The following is a 19775-nucleotide window of genomic DNA, read 5'->3' as shown; positions in this document are numbered from 1 at the left end:
TAAAGAGGGAGCCGTCCGAATAACAATAGGGATGTTATTCCAAAGTTTTGGAGCCACAGCAGAAAATGCACGATCACCTCTGGGTTTTAAACGGGTTTTTGGGACAACAAGAAGAAACTCATCAGCTAACCTCAGAGACCTTGTGGAGGTATACATTTTTAAAAGGTCTGAAAAAGAGCGAATGCATGCCTGTGCTGCTGAAACCCAACACTCATAGAGTTATAACATGTTCAGCAACACGGTGATTTATTACATGTGCAGTGAAGTGTACATTATTTCTAAAATCAGCACGCACTAACGAGTCAAGGAAACTATTTTGTATGTTTAAGGGAATTATAAAGCATTTAATCATGGATAATGTGTAATGAAGTGTGTATTGTCTTTAACATCAGTACCGTACACACTACAAGGAGGACGCTACATTATGTTCCACAGTGATCATATCCAAAACAGCTGACTGTCATTTGCGCCGGCAGAAGTGTCGCAAAGCCCATTTTGATGTGTCTTTTTGATTAATGTAGAGTGAAAATAGCAGCATGTTTACATTCAAACATACAGTTAGTCATGTTATAGTGTGTTTAAAGGCAGCAAGGCAGAGTTGTTGAGCTTTTTTTTTCTTCTTTTTTAATTTTTTTTTTTTAATAAACCTTTATTTATCAATTTCAACATTTACAAACAGTTGAGAAATAATAATCAAAACAAATACAGAAACAGTACAAAAACAATACAAAACAGCGCCAGGGGGTTGTAAATTCAATGTAACTAAAATAGAATGCAATATATATATATATATATATATATATATATATATATATATATATATATATATATATATATATATATATATATATATATTTATATATATATGTATGTATGTATGTATGTATGTATGTATATATATATATGTGTATGTATGTATATATATATATATATATATATATATATATATATATATATATATATATATATATATAACAAACAAAGTGCAAAGCCATAGGCTCACACAATTTCAGTAAATAATTTAAATTTGTAGCACAGCATCATTGTTTTCACAGCTTTTAGGTTGTTAGAGGTAGAGAGTGTTTTAACATAGAGTTCTAATTCTTTTTTAAAGGCACAAAACACAGGTCGGGTATTGAGAAACTTACATTTATGAATACAAAACTTAGCCAATAGTATAATGAGGTTGCAAAGGTAAAATTCCTTTTCTATTTTTTTTTCATACAGTGTAAATCCAAATAGCACATCATTAAAACAAAGCACGAATTTGTCATGAATATTGTCCAGGATGAAGCGACAGATACCCTGCCATAGTGATCGAGTGCTTTCACAAGTCCAAAACAGGTGGTGAACAGTCTCTGGATGCATGTTACCTAAGGTGCAGGTAACATCAATGTCCTTCTTGTATCTAACCATCACAGTCTTTACAGGGTAATAACCATGAATGATTTTAAAAGATATCTCTTTGACTTTGTTGGTAAGTAAATACCTGTTAGGAAGGGACCACGTTTTAACCCAGCAGATGTCATTCACAACATTATTCCAGAGCGCAATTACATAGGAGACAGACACACAATCATTTTGGAATAAGCTGCGGATTTTTCTGTTATTTTTCTGATCAAAGCAAAGTTTCCCCACAGGAGTGTCAAGTGGATCATTCACAATTTTTACAGCAGAAAGAGGAGATGAGTAAGCCCTGTACAATATAACAACACCTGTTGGAATGGCATCAAATACAATGGCAAATTGTTTGTGAGTCACAGGGACCTTAAAATGGTTGAGAAATTCTTGGTAATTAAAAAGTTGACCTTCCTTATTGAAAAGCTGACTCACTAAAATAATATCATTCTTGAACCAATTGTTGTGGAAAATAGATTTCCTTTTGTAACATATGTCTTTATTGTTCCAAATGAAATATTTCATAGGTGAGAAATTGTGCTTGTATAAGAGACCATGCCAGAAGGGCTTGTTTGTAGAAGTTTGAAAGAGCAACAGGAATCCTATCAATGTTGTAGTTACACAATAGCAAAAATTTTAGGCCTCCAAGGTTAGAAAATACATGATGAGAAATGAAGTTCCAAATTGAGGTTGTGTCTTTCAAATAGTGTCTTATTCAATTAATCTTGAAGGTGAGTGATGTTGAGCTTGGAAATGACAGCGCACAACCGTGACGTCATGACAAGTGACGTCATGTGCCGTGTACATGCATATGCTAAGCGGTGAGTTTCGGAACTCTACACTTTGGCCAGTGTTAGCAAAAGTCTGCGTTTTTAAAGACAAAAGTATGCATCTGCGTGTGGACAAGAGGCCTAAACTGAGAGATAAGTATGTGTTTATTAAAGGCCTACTGAAATTAATTTGTTTTATTTAAACGGGGATAGCACATCCATTCTATGTGTCATACTTGATCATTTCGCGATATTGCCATATTTTTGCTGAAAGGATTTAGTAGAGAACATCGACGATAAAGTTCGTAACTTTTGGTCGCTGATAAAAAAAAGCCTTGCCTGTATCGGAAGTAGCGTGAAGTCACAAGTTGAAAGTCTCCTCACATTTCCCCATTGTTTACACCAGCAGCGAGAGCGATTCGGACCGAGAAAGCGACGATTACCCCATTAATTTGAGCGAGGATGAAAGATTTGTGGATGAAAAACGTGAGAGTGAAGGACTAGAGTGCAGTGCAGGACGTATCTTTTTTTGCTCTGACCGTAACTTAGGTACAAGGGCTCATTGGATTCCACACTCTCTCCTTTTTCTATTGTGGATCACGGATTTGTATTTTAAACCACCTCTGATACTATATCCTCTTGAAAATGAGAGTCGAGAACGCAAAATGGACATTCACAGTGACTTTTATCTCCACGACAATACATCAGCGAAGCACTTTAGCTACGGAGCTAACATGATAGCATCGTGCTTAACTGCAGAGAGAAACAAAAGAAATAAGCCCCTGACTGGAAGGATAGACAGAATATCAACAATACTACCAAACTCTGGACCTGTAACCACACAGTTAATGCTGTACCGCCTGACGAAGCCTAGCAATGCCGTTGCTAACGACGCCATTGAAGCTAACTTAGCTACGGGACCTCGATAGAGCTATGCTAATAACATTAGCTCTCCACCTACGCCAGCTCTCATCTGCTCATCAACACCAGTGCTCACCTGCGTTCCAGCGATCGACGGCGCGACAAAGGACTTCACCCAATCATCGATGCGGTCGGCGGCTAGGGTCGGATAGCGCGTCTGCTATCCAAGTCAAAGTCCTCCTGGTTGTGTTGCTGTAGCCAGACGCTAATACACCGATCGCACCTACAGGTTTCTTCTTTGCAGTCTCCATTGTTTATTAAACAAATTGCAAAAGATTCACCAACACAGATGTCCAGAATACTGTGGAATTTAGCGATGAAAAAAGACGATTTAAGCTGGCGACCGACCTATTCCAAAATGTCTGATTCAACTACTGACGTCACGCGCATACGTCATCATACCTAGACGTTTTCAACCGGAAGTTTCCCGGGAAATTTAAAATTGCACTTTATAAGTTAACCCGGCCGTATTGGCATGTGTTGCAATGTTAAGATTTCATCATTGATGTATAAACTATCAGACTGCGTGGTCGGTAGTAGTGGGTTTCAGTAGGCCTTTAAGTATCTGTGTTCGTGTGGACATGGCCTTAGATTGAACGTGTGCTCACGTATACATTTGTGCAGTGTTTTCAGTGAGGCATTTACGAAGTTGTATGCACTTTAGTGAGCTAATAAGTGAGGTGGGGTTTGAATGTATGAGCTAAACGTTTTGGTGTAACTTGAAAAAGGGCTTATACTCAACGCTACCTATTTTCTGTAAAATTAATGTTGATTTATATGATGTCTTTTGCTGTAAATATTCCACTGAAGCTCTCCCTGAGGAAACACAACATCACTTTTGTGATTACTGCTCCTTATTTCAAGTATGTTGTTACTGCCTAACGCAGCGGTGTCCAAACTATTTCCACTGAGGGCTGCACACTGAAAAATGAAAGCATGCGAGGGCCATTTTGATATATTACATTTTCAAAACCATTAAAATATACTATGGATGGATATTATATACCATTAGAGCTCCCCTCAATTTTGGTGAAAGTTAAAGGTGCTGGGACTCAAATGGGTCATTCATTAGTGTTAAAAATAAGTTATATTATTAGTATTTTTCTTTTTTTTAACTTTCAACACTTAAATGTAAAGAGCAACTTTAGATCAATTCATTGCCACAATGTTTTTGGTGCGAAAACACAAATTATTGGCAATATATTTCGAAAATTTAATATTTGATGTTAAGTAATTGGAGCCTTAAATAAGTCAATAATTCACAACAACTTTGTTTTTGATAAAATTTTATTTTTTGAACAATGAATGTATAAAAATCAGACAAAATGTCTCGGAGATCGAAAAGGCCCCCACTCACAATAGTTTAACATCATATATCAATATATATTATTTTGACTTTAAATGTTTAAATCGCTACATCAACTTCAGATCTATCAGTCGATTTTAAGTCTTTTAAATAAATTTTTTTAGCAATGACAGCTTTGGCAGTAGGGTTTATATTGCAACATTTTTTGTTACAATACACCTGGATGCTCTTTTATTCCAATTGCTATGTTTTTTTTTGTAGTAGTATTTTTAAAATGTGCCGCAGGTCATTGCTGCAGGTCACAAATGGGCCCCAGGCCACACTTTCTTCAGAGTTCCTCGAAAGGTAATCAAGAAGGACGAAAGAGAGCAATATTTTACGAAAAACCACGAGGAAATTGTCACAAACTCCAGTCCAAGGGAGCATAGTCGAAGATCACAAGTTTGCAATGATCATTTTGTTAAAGGTTTGTTTGATATACATTTAAACGTTTAGTATTTCCCATTTAGTTTTTTTGTTATTTGTATATTTTAAAACACATTTTTGCTACGAGTGTTTTGTAAAGCACCAACTCGGCAAGTCTTCAAATGTGAACAAAACCTAAAAGTTAATCTTTTACCAAATGCAGCTATCATAAATGAAGCTTTCAGCGCATACACAATGTTGACATATATGGTTATGTTTTGATAAGGACGGAAAAAAACATGCATACTTGTAAACGGCGTGTGCAACAACAACAAAGGCAACAAACATGGCTGTAGACGCGAAGTTAAATCATGAAATGCAACCTTACACGAGCAACAACGATGAAGGATTTATCTGAGAGAGTCTTGATACCAGTTTCCTTGACCCAGTCACACACAAAGAAGTTGTAGACCTCCATGTTTTTCCAAGTTTTCATTTGTTTTGTCGTGTAGAATGACGTCTGGAGCACAAGATAGTTCGACATGTCTGGTAACTCCATCAATGGATAATCCTTGATATCACTTGAAAAATCTTTTTTTGATAAAGTATAGGGATCTACTCCATTACATAGTTAGATTTTTTGCTCGTATCTGCTTTTTGCAGAGAGATTGAGACCCCCTGCGTACTCAGTGCGCACTGCTTGCCATCTTGTCTTCGTTGACCACCACAGTTTTTCCACTTCCAGTAAGAAGTCACGTGTCGGAATACAAGCAATATGTTAAGTAGTCTTTAAATGTATGAACCTGAACTTTCTTGGTGTAACTTGAAAATGATTTATTCTCCCCAAAGCTACCTACTTACTTTCTGTAAAACAGTGTTTCCCAACCATTGTTGGGCCGCTAGGGCCGCCAAAAAATATCTGTTGCTCATCTGCGGGCCGTATGGGTCGTGGCGGTACTCTGTTGTAATACACTTTCCCACCACTTGTGGCAGTAATGACAATATAAAACAAACAGAAGAACTTAGCTTAAATCCTCTTCGTCCCGGTTGGGACACAAGGCCACAGTGCGTTCTCTCCATCTTTTCTTGGCTGTGTACTGTGCTTGGTTCCATGTCATATTCATTTTAGCAAGCTCCGCCTCCACAGTTGTGCGTCAAGTGGTATTTGGTTTTCTCGGCTCTCTTTTTCCTGTTGCTGTCTATCTCAAGGCTAGCAAACAGAAGAACTCATTAGATCAGTCTAAATTTGGCGGCTGCATCCTTGGCAGTGCACATTTGTAGGGTGCTGACGTCAACACAGTGCGCGAAGGCTGTCCCAATCCAAAAAAGCTCCAGCTGTCAATCAAATGTGTAATTTTCTCACATTAGCAACAATTGTGTACACGTCGCACCCTTTCAAATCCCAAGATCCGTTGTGCACTGAACTCTGAAAATTATTTTCATCATGGCGGTGCTATGCAGAGCGGAAAGAGCGACTTTAAATTGTAAGTATAGCTTTATTTATTTATTTAAAACAGCTAAAAGCAGACATATCAAGCTGGGGTGACAGTAGTGATATACATTTGTGTTAAAATATGAGACCACGACTATCGTAATGTTGAGCGACCTCTTTGCTCTTTGTCCCCCTGTTTACCCCGAGGGAGAGCCATATATTCGGCCATGGCAGACGGCTTCGTGGTCGGAGCTTTTTTCAACGTTTGGAAGTAAAACCTTACATCTTTTAATTTACTTTTTTAGACCGCAAGAAGTACACTTAATTAATTATGAATGAATTAAATATAATTTTGACAAGATTAGAAAACTACGTCAATTGTGAATCACATATTGATGAAATAATTGCTAAATAGGATTGTGTGGTTTTGCTGTACAGATAGACAGTGAGGACTCTTCCTGGGACATACTAGATCAGGGGTCCCCCAAACTACGGCCCGCGGTAGTCCCAAGTAAAAAAAAACCCCCAAAAACATTTTTGTTGTTGTTATTTTTTAAGATCTGTCCTTTCTAATCCATTTTCTACCACTTGTTACTCTCGGTGTCTTCTAGCTGCTCAGGCAAATCACATTGTCTAAAAATGCATTTTCCCATCCATAACGTGACATCTTCGTGCTCGGAATATACAGTATATATATATATATATATATATATATATATATATATATATATATATATATATATATATTAGTGTTGTAACGATACCAATATTTTGGTACCGGTACTAAAATTATTTTGATACTTTTCGGTACTTTTCTAAATAAAGGGGACCACAAAAAAATTGCATTATTGGCTTTATTTTAACAAAAAATCCTAGGGTACATTAAACATATGTTTCTTATTGCAGTTAAGTCCTTAAATAAAATAGTGAACATACTAGACAACTTGTCTTTTAGTAGTAAGTAAACAAACAAAGGCTCCTAATTAGTCTGCTGACTTATGCAGTAACATATTGTGTCATTTATCATTCTATTATTTTGTTAACATTATTAAAGACAAGTGGTAGAAAATGTATTATTAATCTACTTGTTCATTTACTGTTAATATCTTTTTACTTTCTCTTTTAACATGTTCTGTCTACACTTCTGTTAAAATGTAATAATCACTTATTCTTCTGTTGTTTGATACTTTACATTAGTTTTGGATGATACCGCAAATTTGGGTATCAATTCGATACCAAGTAGTTACAGGATCATACATTGGTCATATTCATAGTCCTCACGTGTCCAGGGACATATTTCCTGAGTTTATAAACATAATAAACATTTAAAAAAACGAAAGAAGATGTTGTGACGCCAAAAAATATCTACGAAATCATAGTAGTATCGACTAGATACGTGCCTGTACTTGATATCATTACAGTGGATGTTAGGTGTAGATCGACCAATGGCGTTTGTTTACACTTTGATGCCGGTGAGCTACGGTATGTAGCAAAGCATGTTTAGCTATTCCGTGTCCTGCAGGGATGATACTTGTAAGAAACTTACTTTATTTGTCACCATGGAGGCGAGGATTAGTGATTTAGAAATCGCTAAAACACTACCGACGGCGGATGGACTTTAGCCGCTAGCTAGCTAGCCATGTCTTAAAGCATGTCTTAAACATATATATATATATATATATATATATATATATATATATATATATATATATATATATATATATATATATATATATATATATATATATATATGTATATATATATATATATGTATATATATATATATATATGTATATATATATATGTATATATATATATATATATATATATATATATATATATATATATATATATATGTATATATATATATATATATATATATATATGTATGTATATATATATATATATGTATATGTATATATATATATATATATGTGTATATATATATATATATATATATATATATATATATATATATATATATATAGCCCGGCCCCTGGCCAAATTTTTTTAACCCAATGCAGCCCCCGAGTCAAAAAGTTTGGGGACCCCTGATCTAGATTGTCTGCGTGTTTTTAAAGGTACATGTCACACTACAACAACCATTCACAACCATAAAAATATGTCCACCATTAACTAATAATTAGGAATAACAGCTTTAAAATGCTTATCAACACGTGACACATCTTCATGGCAACCATCTCCTATGATCAGTCGGCTCTTACTGCAGGAAAATCAGTCTACGGCGGTAGCTCTTAGACGCTTCCGCTTAAATAAGGTAAAGGACCAAGAACACGATTGATGTAAATGCAAGGGCGGACTTAAACAGGAAGGGTCCTGTACGCTAGACCGTCCCAATTCATATCACTCCAGCCGCTGCTGGGGGACTCTCGCCAGGACCAACATTTTTAGGTCAAAAAGGTTATGAATCCCTGATGTAAGATAAATGTGTATTTACATGCTATTTACATGTCTTTTATCACAATTCTAATATGTGAGATTTTAGATGCAGGTACCTGGTTTTTTTGTCGATGTTTAACTGGTATCGGATCAGGACACCCCTATTTTTTGTAAACATTTTTTTTAAAATTGATTTTCAATAAAAAAATATAAAAATCAACACTGTTGTGAACAACAGAGGGAAAAAAAACAGGACACAGTAAGGAAAAATAAAGTCAATGCTTTATTGACCATGTATGTCACATAATGCTCACATTTAAGTCAGAATGACCAACAAATACAAGTGAATCTAAGGGGTCCGATGTGTGTGAAGGTTGGTTTAACTCAAATTATTCTCTGAACATTCCTATTATAATTATCTATATAAATAAGACGATCACAGGTATTTATCCTTGAAAATACTTAATTGTGTCTCTCCACTATTTATCTACACTTTTGTCTTTATGACTTGGGCCGTTTTGGCGCCATTCTCACTGTCTTCACTTTCTGGGTTGAAGTAGTTCATCAGTTTCATCACAGCATCATTGTCCTCGCCATCCTCAGTCTGTCTCTTGTCTTCTTTCCCTGTGTCCATCTGATCCAAATAATCCTGCATGGCCTGTTCGAACGAGCCTGTCACGCTCTGCGCCGTCGCCTCGTCACGCTTTTGGCTGTAGCGGTACGCTGGGACGGGATACCTCGCCAGCATCTGAGCCGCCAGATACGCCGCCAGCTGGTCGGCCGAGGCGCTGTTGTAGTCTGTGGATTTACCCAGAGGGAATCGCTGCTGCGTGGGAGCGGCGTTCCCGGCAGTCAGTGTGTGAATTCGTGACGGCGAGATCCTGTACGGCTTCCTGATGGGGGCTTGACCCTGGTTCCTGTCGCTTCCCAACCCGAGGATGTTGAGGATCTCTTCCGTTCGCAGGTTTTTGGGGCTGCTTTGTCTGAAAGATGGGCGTCTATGGAGCAACTGAGGAGTCTTATGGATATTCTTGGAAGATGTCTGCCATGGCTTGTTGCTGCTCTGTTGTCCGGTCTTCAGTATGTCCAGGAGGTCTAGTGGTGGGATTTGGTATTTCTGTGAGATCTGAATAATCTGATAGATGACCTGTGGGTCGATGTTGTCTCTGTACTGAGCTACTCCTCGCTCCGCCCTCTCCTTCTCCTCTTCCTCTAACGCTCGCTTCTGCTCTTCCTCTTCTGTTCTTTCCAACACCTTGAGAAGATAATAGTCCACCTCATCCGGGTCAGTCGACCTCTTCACCGGGTAGCTTCCATCCATCTCCTCCTCCTCTTCCTCATTACCATCGTCAACATAATCGAGGCTCCGGTCGAACTCGTGTTTCTCCTCATCATCCTCCTCCTCTTCTTCGTCCCCTTGCTCTTCCATCGGGCCCCAGTCGGCGACATCCTCCCCTTCGTCATCGTACACGTTTCTTAGATTAAACAAATCTTCTTCCTCCTCATCCTGGCGTTTGCGTGCTGTCTTCTCTGTGGTGAACTTGTCCAGCTCGTCAAAGATGGACTGCAGCGTGGCAAGGTTCTGAGGCGTGTACTTCTCCTCCACGTTCTCATTTGTGCGCTTGAAGGGGCTCTCGTGCTCGTCCTCCTCTTCGTCGTCTCCCTCGCCTTCTTCCTCGTCCTCAAACATGAGGGGCATCTTCTTGTGGGGCCTGATGCTCTGTTGCTTCTGACCGCCATCTTTCACCTGGCCGCCCCCCTTTGAGGAAGGATGAAGCAAAGCGGGCTTGGAGGCCTTTTCCGTCTGTTGTAAGGTGCTGAGCACAGCTTGTAGCAGCTCCTCGCTCTTATCCTCGCTCTCCTCGTCTTTGTCCTCGTCCTCATTCAGCCTCAGCATGGGACGCATCTTCTTAGCGTCATCCATTCCATCCCCTGCAGGGAGAGAAGCCTCCTGGGAATCTGCTCTCTGGCGAAGGCTTTCGATGTATTCCAAGGCTTTGAGCATGTCGGAATTAGGAGCACGGAGCGGGTCCGATTCGCTGCCTCTCAACCTGTGGTTTCGGAGAGAACCCCCGTGTATTGGACGGAGAAGGCACAGGAGGACCGAGAGGAGTTGGGCCAAAATAAGGAGGGACGCGTTGGCTCTTGTGAACGACAGCATAGCGACGCCTGCGGAAAACATCACAATGAGTGCCACTTCAAAGGTCTGCTCCAGATGATCGCATGACGCACAACATCAATAGTAGACTTTTGTATGTTCAGATCCGAAAGCTAAAAGCATTTTAGGATGCAATTATGGAGATCATAGTCAACCTTGATGCACAGCAACTTCAAAAGGCATGATTAGCATATATGTTAATCCAGGGTCCAAAAAGATGATAATAAAGATGCTAAAAAAACAATCCAATTTAGCCCAAATTATGCTAACAACACATTTTAGCTTTGTGGTGTAGCTGACAAAGCAAATTAGTGTTAGATAATATCATCTTAACCCTCTGGCGACATTAAATTGTAATTATCTTTAAAGCCAAACAGGATATAAAAGTCCTTACGGCTTTGAAGGGCTGAAATTTATTTTGTATTCATACTTCTTTTTTTTAAAATGTTCTCAAAAATAAGTTTTTTAACAAAAATATCAAACATGTCATGTTTTTTTTAATTTTTTTATTCTGACCCTTTTTGAAGGTTTCCTGGTCAGATAATGAATGCGTTTAAAACTGTGACATTTGATCAAAAGGCCTTCAAAGGTTTAAAATGAGTGCTGTCAAATTATAATTTTTTTCAATCAGATTAATCACACTTTTGAATTTGGATTAATCGGGATTATTCCACGCTTGCATAATTTAAATTAATTTAAAAAGACTCTTATATTTGCTCACAAATGTAAATTTATTGTCGGAATGTTAAAGGAACATTTTTAGGTGTTATACCTTAATGCACTACATTTATTTGCTCAAAACTTGGTAACAGCGCACACCAGTCGGAGTCTCCTCACTCATCTTTGCACTAGCGTATGACTTGATCTTTAAAATTGAATAACAAAAACCCTACAAAAATAATAGTGTATGGCCAAAATCCAGCAAAAAATTACTGAAATGATCAAACTCTGCCTTTGTCCTCAGAGGGTTAATAACGATTTCATTATATATGGAAAGCAGTGGCAGTTCCTGCTTAAACGACGCCCTGAGCCAAACCCCATCTCATTCGCCCGTGCAGCCCACACAACACTGAGGGGGTGCCCATTTGCCACATAGATCAACATACAGTTTACCACCACCGATTGCAGCGCCCCCTAGAAGAGAAGCGTACCACACTGTGGACAGCCCTATGCTAATAAAAACCTATTTGGAACACCAGACATGATAGTGTTTGTACTGGATTTCATCCCAGATGAATACAAATGTAATTAATATTAATGTATTTTTTTAATTTTTTATGAGGCGGCTTCATACCAAAGGTAGTATCTGCACCGGATCGATACTAGTGTGATGAGATCAATTATTTTTTCAGTTCCTCTGCCCTTTCTTTCCACAAATATCTATATGATTTTGCTGTACTGTTCATATTGTATATTGTTATATCCATATTTTGTTATATCGTTGGGGGCAAAACGAGTCTATAGTAGTTTTTTGGGCTTTTGTTTACCTATTTTGCATCATTTTTTTACTTTCCTAAAACAATTGTATGCAATAAAAGGAAATCATTGCATTATTTTGTTAATAGTGTTGTATTTATATAGTGTCAAATAATATGGTTTTGTCTAGTTTTATTCTGATTTTAATCATGATCAACAAAGTTAAAGGAAAAAAAAAAATAGTTTACGGATTTTCAAAGTATCACCATCTTCTTGGTATTGGATCAGTATCAACATTGGCAGTATTGCACACCTCTTGATTGCTATGCAGTCAATTTGTAATTAAAAGGCAGCAGTATCAGAGGTGAATGTATGAGAATATTTGTTTCTATGAATTACTATTATGAGGTGTTAAAGCTGCGGTAGTATTACCTCTGCAGCCTGTTGCTGCAGCATACAGCAGCATTCAGCTGCCCTACAAATCTCATTAGTCGTCAAATTGATGCTCGCTGTGAGTCACGGCCCGGTTGTCATAGCAACCCGGTAAGACTAATGTTCCCACAGAAGCCACATGCATGCGCAAACCCTTTTAAACACCAATTACCACTCGCTATTACCCGCTGCACGACCATATAACGAGAGTCAAATATGTAGGTCTATGTGAAATGTGTATGTTTTAGATATAATGTAACTGTCTTTATATTGAATAACACATTGTGTTTTTGTTTGTATGCATTTTTTTTACTGTTTTGTAAAACATGCACTTCAATGTTTGAAGAGTCACTTTGCATTTATACATTGTGTGGTAAGCAAAGAAAAAAAAAACATGAATGGGATGCAACAACTGAGCGCATCAGGTTGCAGAGAAACTGAAAGAAAAAAAAAAAAAAATCGACTAAAAAAACCGAATTGATTTAAAAGTGTCCTCACAAGAGGATAGAGCAAATAAATCTTACCTTTTGGTGGACTTAGTTTCTGTGAAAAGTCCTCTTGAACGGTGCGAGCATCTCTGTCACCAGCGTGTGTGTGCGTGTGTGTGTGTTCAGCACCGCGGGCAGCTCCTCATGATGTCAAAGCACAAACCACGTGACTCGTGCGTCACAGTCATCCTCCACTAACACGCACACGCACACAGTTCATGAAATGAAACTGCTTCTGTTTTGCACTTCTGGATCAAGATTGTCCAACATGAATGTAAAACATGAAATGCATCTAAAACAAGTTTTCAAGATACACTATATTGCCAAAAGTATTTGGCCACCTGCCTTCACTCACATATGAACTTGAAGTGCCATTCCATTCCTAACCCATAGGGTTCAATATGATGTCAGTCCTCCTTTTGCAGCTATTACAGCTTCAACTCTTCTGGGAAGGCTGTCCACAAGGCTGCGGAGTGTGTTTATATAAGAATTTTCTACCATTCTTCCAAAAGCGCATTGGTGAGGTCACACACTGATTATTCATACCAAAGGTGTTCAATCAGGTTCAGGTCAGGACTCTGTGCAGGCCAGTCAAGTTCATCCACACCAGACTCTGTCATCCATGTCTTTATGGACCTCGCTTTGTGCACTGGTGCACAGTCATGTTGGAAGAGTAAGGGGCCCTCTCCAAACTGTTCCCACAAGGTTGGGAGCATGGAATTGTCCAAAATGTTTTGTTATCCTGGAGCATTCAAAGTTCCTTTCACTGGAACTAAGGGGCCAACTCGGCATTCTTTACACCACTGCATCCGACGCTTTGCATTGGACTTGGTGATATATGTCTTAGATGAAGCTGCTCGGCCATGGAAACACATTCCATGAAGCTCTCTGCGTACTGTACGTGGGCTAATTGGAAGGTCACATGAAGTTTGGAGCTCTGTAGCAACTGACTGTGCAGAAAGTCGGCGACCTCTTTGCACTATGCGCTTCAGCATCCGCTGACCCTTCTCTGTCAGTTTACGTGGCCTACCACTTTGTGGCTGAGTTGCTGTTGTTCCCAAATTCTTCACTTTTCTTATAATAAAGCCGACAGTTGACTTTGGAATATTTAGGAGCAAGGAAATTTCACGACTGGATTTGTTGCACAGGTGGCATCCGATGACAGTTCCACGCTGGAAATCACTGAGCTCCTAAGAGCGGCCCATTTTTTCACAATTGTTTGTAGAAACAGTCTCCTTGCCTAAGTGCTTGATTTTATACGCCTGTAGCCGGGCCAAGTGATTAGGGCACCTGATTCTGATCATTTGGATGGGTGGCCAAATACTTTCGGTAATATAGTGTATCTACAGCATGTAGTGTTGTAATCAAGCCTCCCCATTACAACAAATGTTCACACTTTCTATACATCTGAAACAATTTATATAACGCATTTAACATTAATTAAAACATAAATTTGTGGATATTTCTGACATATTTCTGACCGGCATTCAAACCCAGTACGAAAAGCCCAGCACTAAAGCTACGCGCCATGGGGGACATTGGAAATGTCTGGGGAAATTTGCCATCATATATTTATCAGTGACAGAGCAGCCAGGGGCTAGGGAATATGGTTTCAGTAAAATTGTAAATGAAGCACCCTGTTAATTGATCAAACGACTTGATCCTGAGCATTTGCTTGACACCAAACATTTACTTGATACTGAACATTTACTTGCTACATAACATGTACTTCATAGTGAGCATTTGCTGAATACTATACATTGAGTTGGTTATGAGTATTTATTGGATACTGACCATTTACTTGATACTATTCATTGACTTGATTATGAGGCTTTACCTGATATTAAACCTTTATTTGAGACTGAACTTTTACTTGATACTGAACCTTTACTTGCTTTTGAACATTTCCTTGATACCGTATTTTTCGGAGTATAAGTCGCACCTGCCGTAAATGCATAATAAAGAAGGAAAAAAACATATATAAGTTGCACTGGAGCCCGGCCAAACTAAGAAAAAAACTGCGACTTATAGTCCGAAAAATACGGTACTTAACATGTACTATATACTAAATATTTACTTGATACTGAGCATTTACTTGACACTGAGCATTTACTTGATACTGAGCATTTACTGGATATTAAGCATTAGGTTGATATTAAACATTTACTTCATTATGAGCATTTACTTAATGCTGAATTTCTACTTGATACTGAACATTTACTTAATACTAAGCATACCTGATACAGACTATGTACTTGACAATAAACATTTACTTGATACTGAGTATTTACTTGATACTGAACCTTCACTTGATTTTTAACTTTTCCTTGATACTCAACATGTACTATGTACCAAACATTTACTTGATACTGAACAATTACTTGATACTGACCATTTACCTGATACCAAACATTTAATTGATACTAAGCCTTTACTTGAGACTGAACATTTACTTGATACTAAGCATTTACTTGATATTGAACATTTTACTTGATACTTAACATTTACTTCATACTGGATACTGAGCATTTAACTGATACTAAACATTTACTTGCTTATGAGCATTTACTGGATACTAAACATTTACTTGATACTGAACTTCTACTTGATACTGAACATTCACTAAGCATACTTGATACAGACTATGTACTGTATACTGAACATGTACTGAGCAATTACTTGACACTAAACATTGACCAAATTTTTAATTATTACTTGTTACTAAACTTTTATTTGATACTGAACATTTACGTGATACTGAACATTGACTTAATACTGAGCATTTACTTGATACTGAACCTTTACGTGATACTGAACATTGACTTAATACTGAGCATTTACTTGATACTGAACCATTACTTGATACTATTACTTAATACTGAGCACTTGATACTGAACATGTATTTGATACTGAACATTTACTCAATACTGAGCATTTACTTGATACTGAACATTTACTTGATACTGAACATTTATTGACACACACACACACACACACACACACACACACACACACACACACACACACACACACACACACACACACACACACACACACACACACACACACAGAGCTTAACAGTTTTAAGAATTCTGTCACTACATGTCAACAAAAATACCTGTTAAAATAAGACAAATCTTATTTTTGTGATATTGTAGAAGACGCTGTTAGCGCAAATTCATGACCAAACTAACTTTGATGCACTAAAATAAGGTAAATATAACTCCTATAGGGTCAACACATTCATGTGTACATCTCTGTAAACCCTATTGTATGAAGTTAAGTTAAAGTGTCAATCTTGATTTTACTGAGAGACTCATGTTTAAGTCTTGGCAGAGGTCCTGGTTGACGTGCGTCGTTTCTCTGCTGCAGCAGTCAGACACACTTAAAAGTCCAGCGATGACTCATATACAGACTCCACCAACGAGTGAGATGGGCGGGGTGATGAGAGACTGCAGACTGCAGTGTGTGTGTGTGTGTCTTTGTGCAAGTGCGTAAATGAAAGGAAGTGAACACACGCACACACACACACACACACACACACACACACACACACACACACACACACACACACACACACACACACACACAGTGATCGCTATTTCTGGCAGCTTGTCAAGTGTCTTCTGCAATGGATGACTGTGAGTTGCTTACGCTTTCATTCATAAATTCACCTCCTGGCTGTGTTTGATGTGAGCTCAGGCTGTTTTCTCACTGACCCGTCTTATTTTCATGCAAGCTTAATCTATTTTGAGATTTTTTGTAGCCGCATTACAAAAATAGGCCTGTTAGGAATAGGATCAGTATTTTTTCACCTTTTACTCCAAATGCTTTGTGTCAAATCAAATATATGTCAGGAGACTTCAATAGTAGTTTGTGAGCTGCAACCACCAAAGTGAGTCCCTTTCCATTTGCTACATAGCAAATATTGAGTGTGGTTAGTGTTTTAGGCGTGTTGTGTGCAATAATGGTGTCCCGTCACAACTTTTTCACTTCCGATACAATACAAATATACGAGTTTGAGTATTAGCAGATATCAATATTGATCACATATCAGCACAAATTATACATACTGTTATCATTTTTGTAGTGTGGAAAGTTGGCATGAGGACAAACAAAGAACAAAAGTAGGTATGAAAAACACTAACCTAACAGTCTGATGTAAACTTTTGCTGTCTTTAAGTTGAAGTGGAGTGGTAATTGTTTTTGGTGACACCTACTGAATATTTTCCAATACACTTTGGCCTTTGAGACTTAGCATGTGTATGTAATAAGCAACTGTAAATATTTGTTACTTGTTTATATTGGCAAAGATTAGAATATTGCTCAATTAAGAACACTTCTTACATACCGTATTTTCCGCACTATAAGGCGCACCGGATTATTAGCCGCACCTTCAATGAATTACATATTTCATAACTTTGTCCACCAATAAGCCGCCCCGGATTATAAGCCGCGCCTACGCTGCGCTAAAGGGAATGTCAAAAAAACAGTCAGATAGTTCAGTCAAACTTTAATAATATATTGAAAACCAGCGTTCTAACAACTCTGTCCCAAAATGTACGCAAATGTGCAATCACAAACATAGTAAAATTCAAAATGGTGTAGAGCAATAGCAACATAATGTTGCTCGAACGTTAATGTCACAACACACAAAATAAACATAGCGCTCACCTTCTGAAGTTATTCTTCATTCGTAAATCCTTCGAATTCTTCGTCTTCGGTGTCCGAATTGAAAAGTTGCGCAAGCGTGGTATCCAAAATGGCCGGTTCCGTCTCGTCGAAGTCATCGGAGTCAGTGTCGCTGTTGTTCTGTGAATCCTGCCTTCCGGAAAGCTCGGACCACAGTTGTGACCGAAATATCTGCCCAGGCATTTACGATCCACTGGCAAATGTTGGCGTATGTCGTCCGGCGCTGTCTGCCCGTCTTAGTGAAGGTGTGTTCGCCTTCGGAGCTGTGTGAAAAAAGCCACCCGGCCTCTTCGCGTAAACTTCCCTTAACCACTCGCTCATCTTTTCTTCATCCATCCATCCCTTCGAGTTAGCTTTTATGATGACGCCGGCTGGAAAGGTCTCTTTTGGCAAGGTCTTCCTTTTGAATATCACCATGGGTGGAAGTTAGCATGGCAAGCTAGAACCACAGTGAAGGATGACTTCTCATTCCCTGTGGTGCGAATATTCACCGTACGTGCTCCCGTTCCACTGTGCGGTTCACAGGAATATCAGTTGCTGTGAAATACGGTAGTAATCCGTGTGCGGATGGAGAGATTGCGTCTTTTTATGAACCGGATCCTTGTCGCTTAGTAGGAGCCATTTTGTGGTCTTTACAGATGTAAACAGGAAATGAAACGTACGGTGATATCCGCGCGTTTTTTCTTCTTCTTCCGGGGGCGGGTGGTTGCTTACAGTAGAAGAAGAAGCGCTTCCTGTTCTATGGGGGCGGGTGCTTTCCTTGGCGGTTGCTTGCGTAGAAGAAGAAGCGCTTCCTGTTCTACCGGGAAAAAAGATGGCGGCTGTTTACCGAAGTTGCGAGATCGAAACTTTATGAAAATGAATCGTAATAAAGCGCACCGGGTTATAAGGCGCACTGTCAGCTTTTGAGAAAATGTGTGGTTTTTAGGTGCGCCTTATAGTGCGGAAAATACGGTATGTCTAGCTTGTGTGCTATTGTGTGCTTTGTTTTTTGTAGCTCCTAAATCCTGGTAGCCTATAGCCTAACATGTTTATATTTTTTAAATTACTTTACTAAAATACAAGAAAAGTCAAACCTTGTCTGCTTATTGGAGGGCATTTAGATGTTGTTACCTCCAAAGACATGCACCTGGGAATAGTTGGATTGGCAACACTAAATTGGCCCCAGTGTGTGAATTTGAGTGTGAATGTTGTCTGTCTATCTGTGTTGGCCCTGCGATGAGGTGGTGACTTGTCCATGGTGTACCCCGCCTTCTGGGATAGGCCCCAGCACCCATGCGACGCCGAAAGAGACACCTGGTAGAAAATGGATGGATGGATGGATGGAGATCAGGCCTATAACCAATATTGGATTGGGACACCCTTGGAGTGCAACATCCAGGTACTGACTGAGCATGATTTTTTGCATTACTTCTAAGTGTAAACACACTCAAAATATAAAATGATGGTATGGTCGTACATGAATGGAGACACAGCCTTTGTATAAACTGTGTATACAGGACCCTACTTAAGTCTGTCAGTGTACGCCTTCATTCACGATGCGCACTCTGGGTGGAGAAACCCTGAAATGTGGGCGTTTTGTTCTTGCTGAGTTGCCAATGCTTAGGCTTAGCCAGAGAGCAAGCTAAAAACTGAACTTATGATGCAGGATTTGGCGTGTCCAGAGTCTGGATGGGAGAATGCGAAGAAGAGAAAGGTGCCTGACTCAAAGTGCATAGAAAAACACTTGGACATTAACAGCAGAACAGGACCTGCTGTAAACATAGTAATCGGTTGCAGCTTGCAGGGTTTCCCCTAGAATGCCACTGTATATGTGGCGGTGGGGCCGTGGCCAATATGACATCATCATATATGTAACGTCATGATCATTTTGATTTGCAATGATGCATATATTTTCTTTAGAAAGGCTAACCAAGTGTTTTATGTACAAACCCCGTTTCCATATGAGTTGGGAAA

The 19775-nt window shown here is 38.8% G+C and overlaps 1 protein-coding gene across 1 annotated transcript; it reads right to left on the bottom strand.

Moving 5' to 3' along the window:
- Window positions 1–8892: 8892 nt before the first annotated feature.
- Window positions 8893–13261, bottom strand: scg2a (secretogranin II a). The gene is made up of 2 exons (XM_061925410.2): window positions 13163–13261; window positions 8893–10801 (listed from the first exon to the last, which is right to left on the bottom strand). The coding sequence occupies exon 2, from the start codon at window positions 10791–10793 to the stop codon at window positions 9120–9122; it is 1674 nt and encodes a 557-aa protein (XP_061781394.2). The 5' UTR covers window positions 10794–10801; window positions 13163–13261; the 3' UTR covers window positions 8893–9119.
- Window positions 13262–19775: the final 6514 nt, after the last annotated feature.

This window comes from Nerophis lumbriciformis, linkage group LG30, assembly GCF_033978685.3.
Source record: "Nerophis lumbriciformis linkage group LG30, RoL_Nlum_v2.1, whole genome shotgun sequence".
Classification (NCBI taxonomy): Eukaryota; Metazoa; Chordata; class Actinopteri; order Syngnathiformes; family Syngnathidae; genus Nerophis; species Nerophis lumbriciformis.
This window is presented reverse-complemented; position numbering and strand designations above follow the sequence as displayed.

Bases quoted from the DNA above. Each gene is read 5' to 3' on its own strand.
- scg2a (XM_061925410.2), bottom strand. From the start codon at position 10,793: ATGCTGTCGTTCACAAGAGCCAACGCGTCCCTCCTTATTTTGGCCCAA.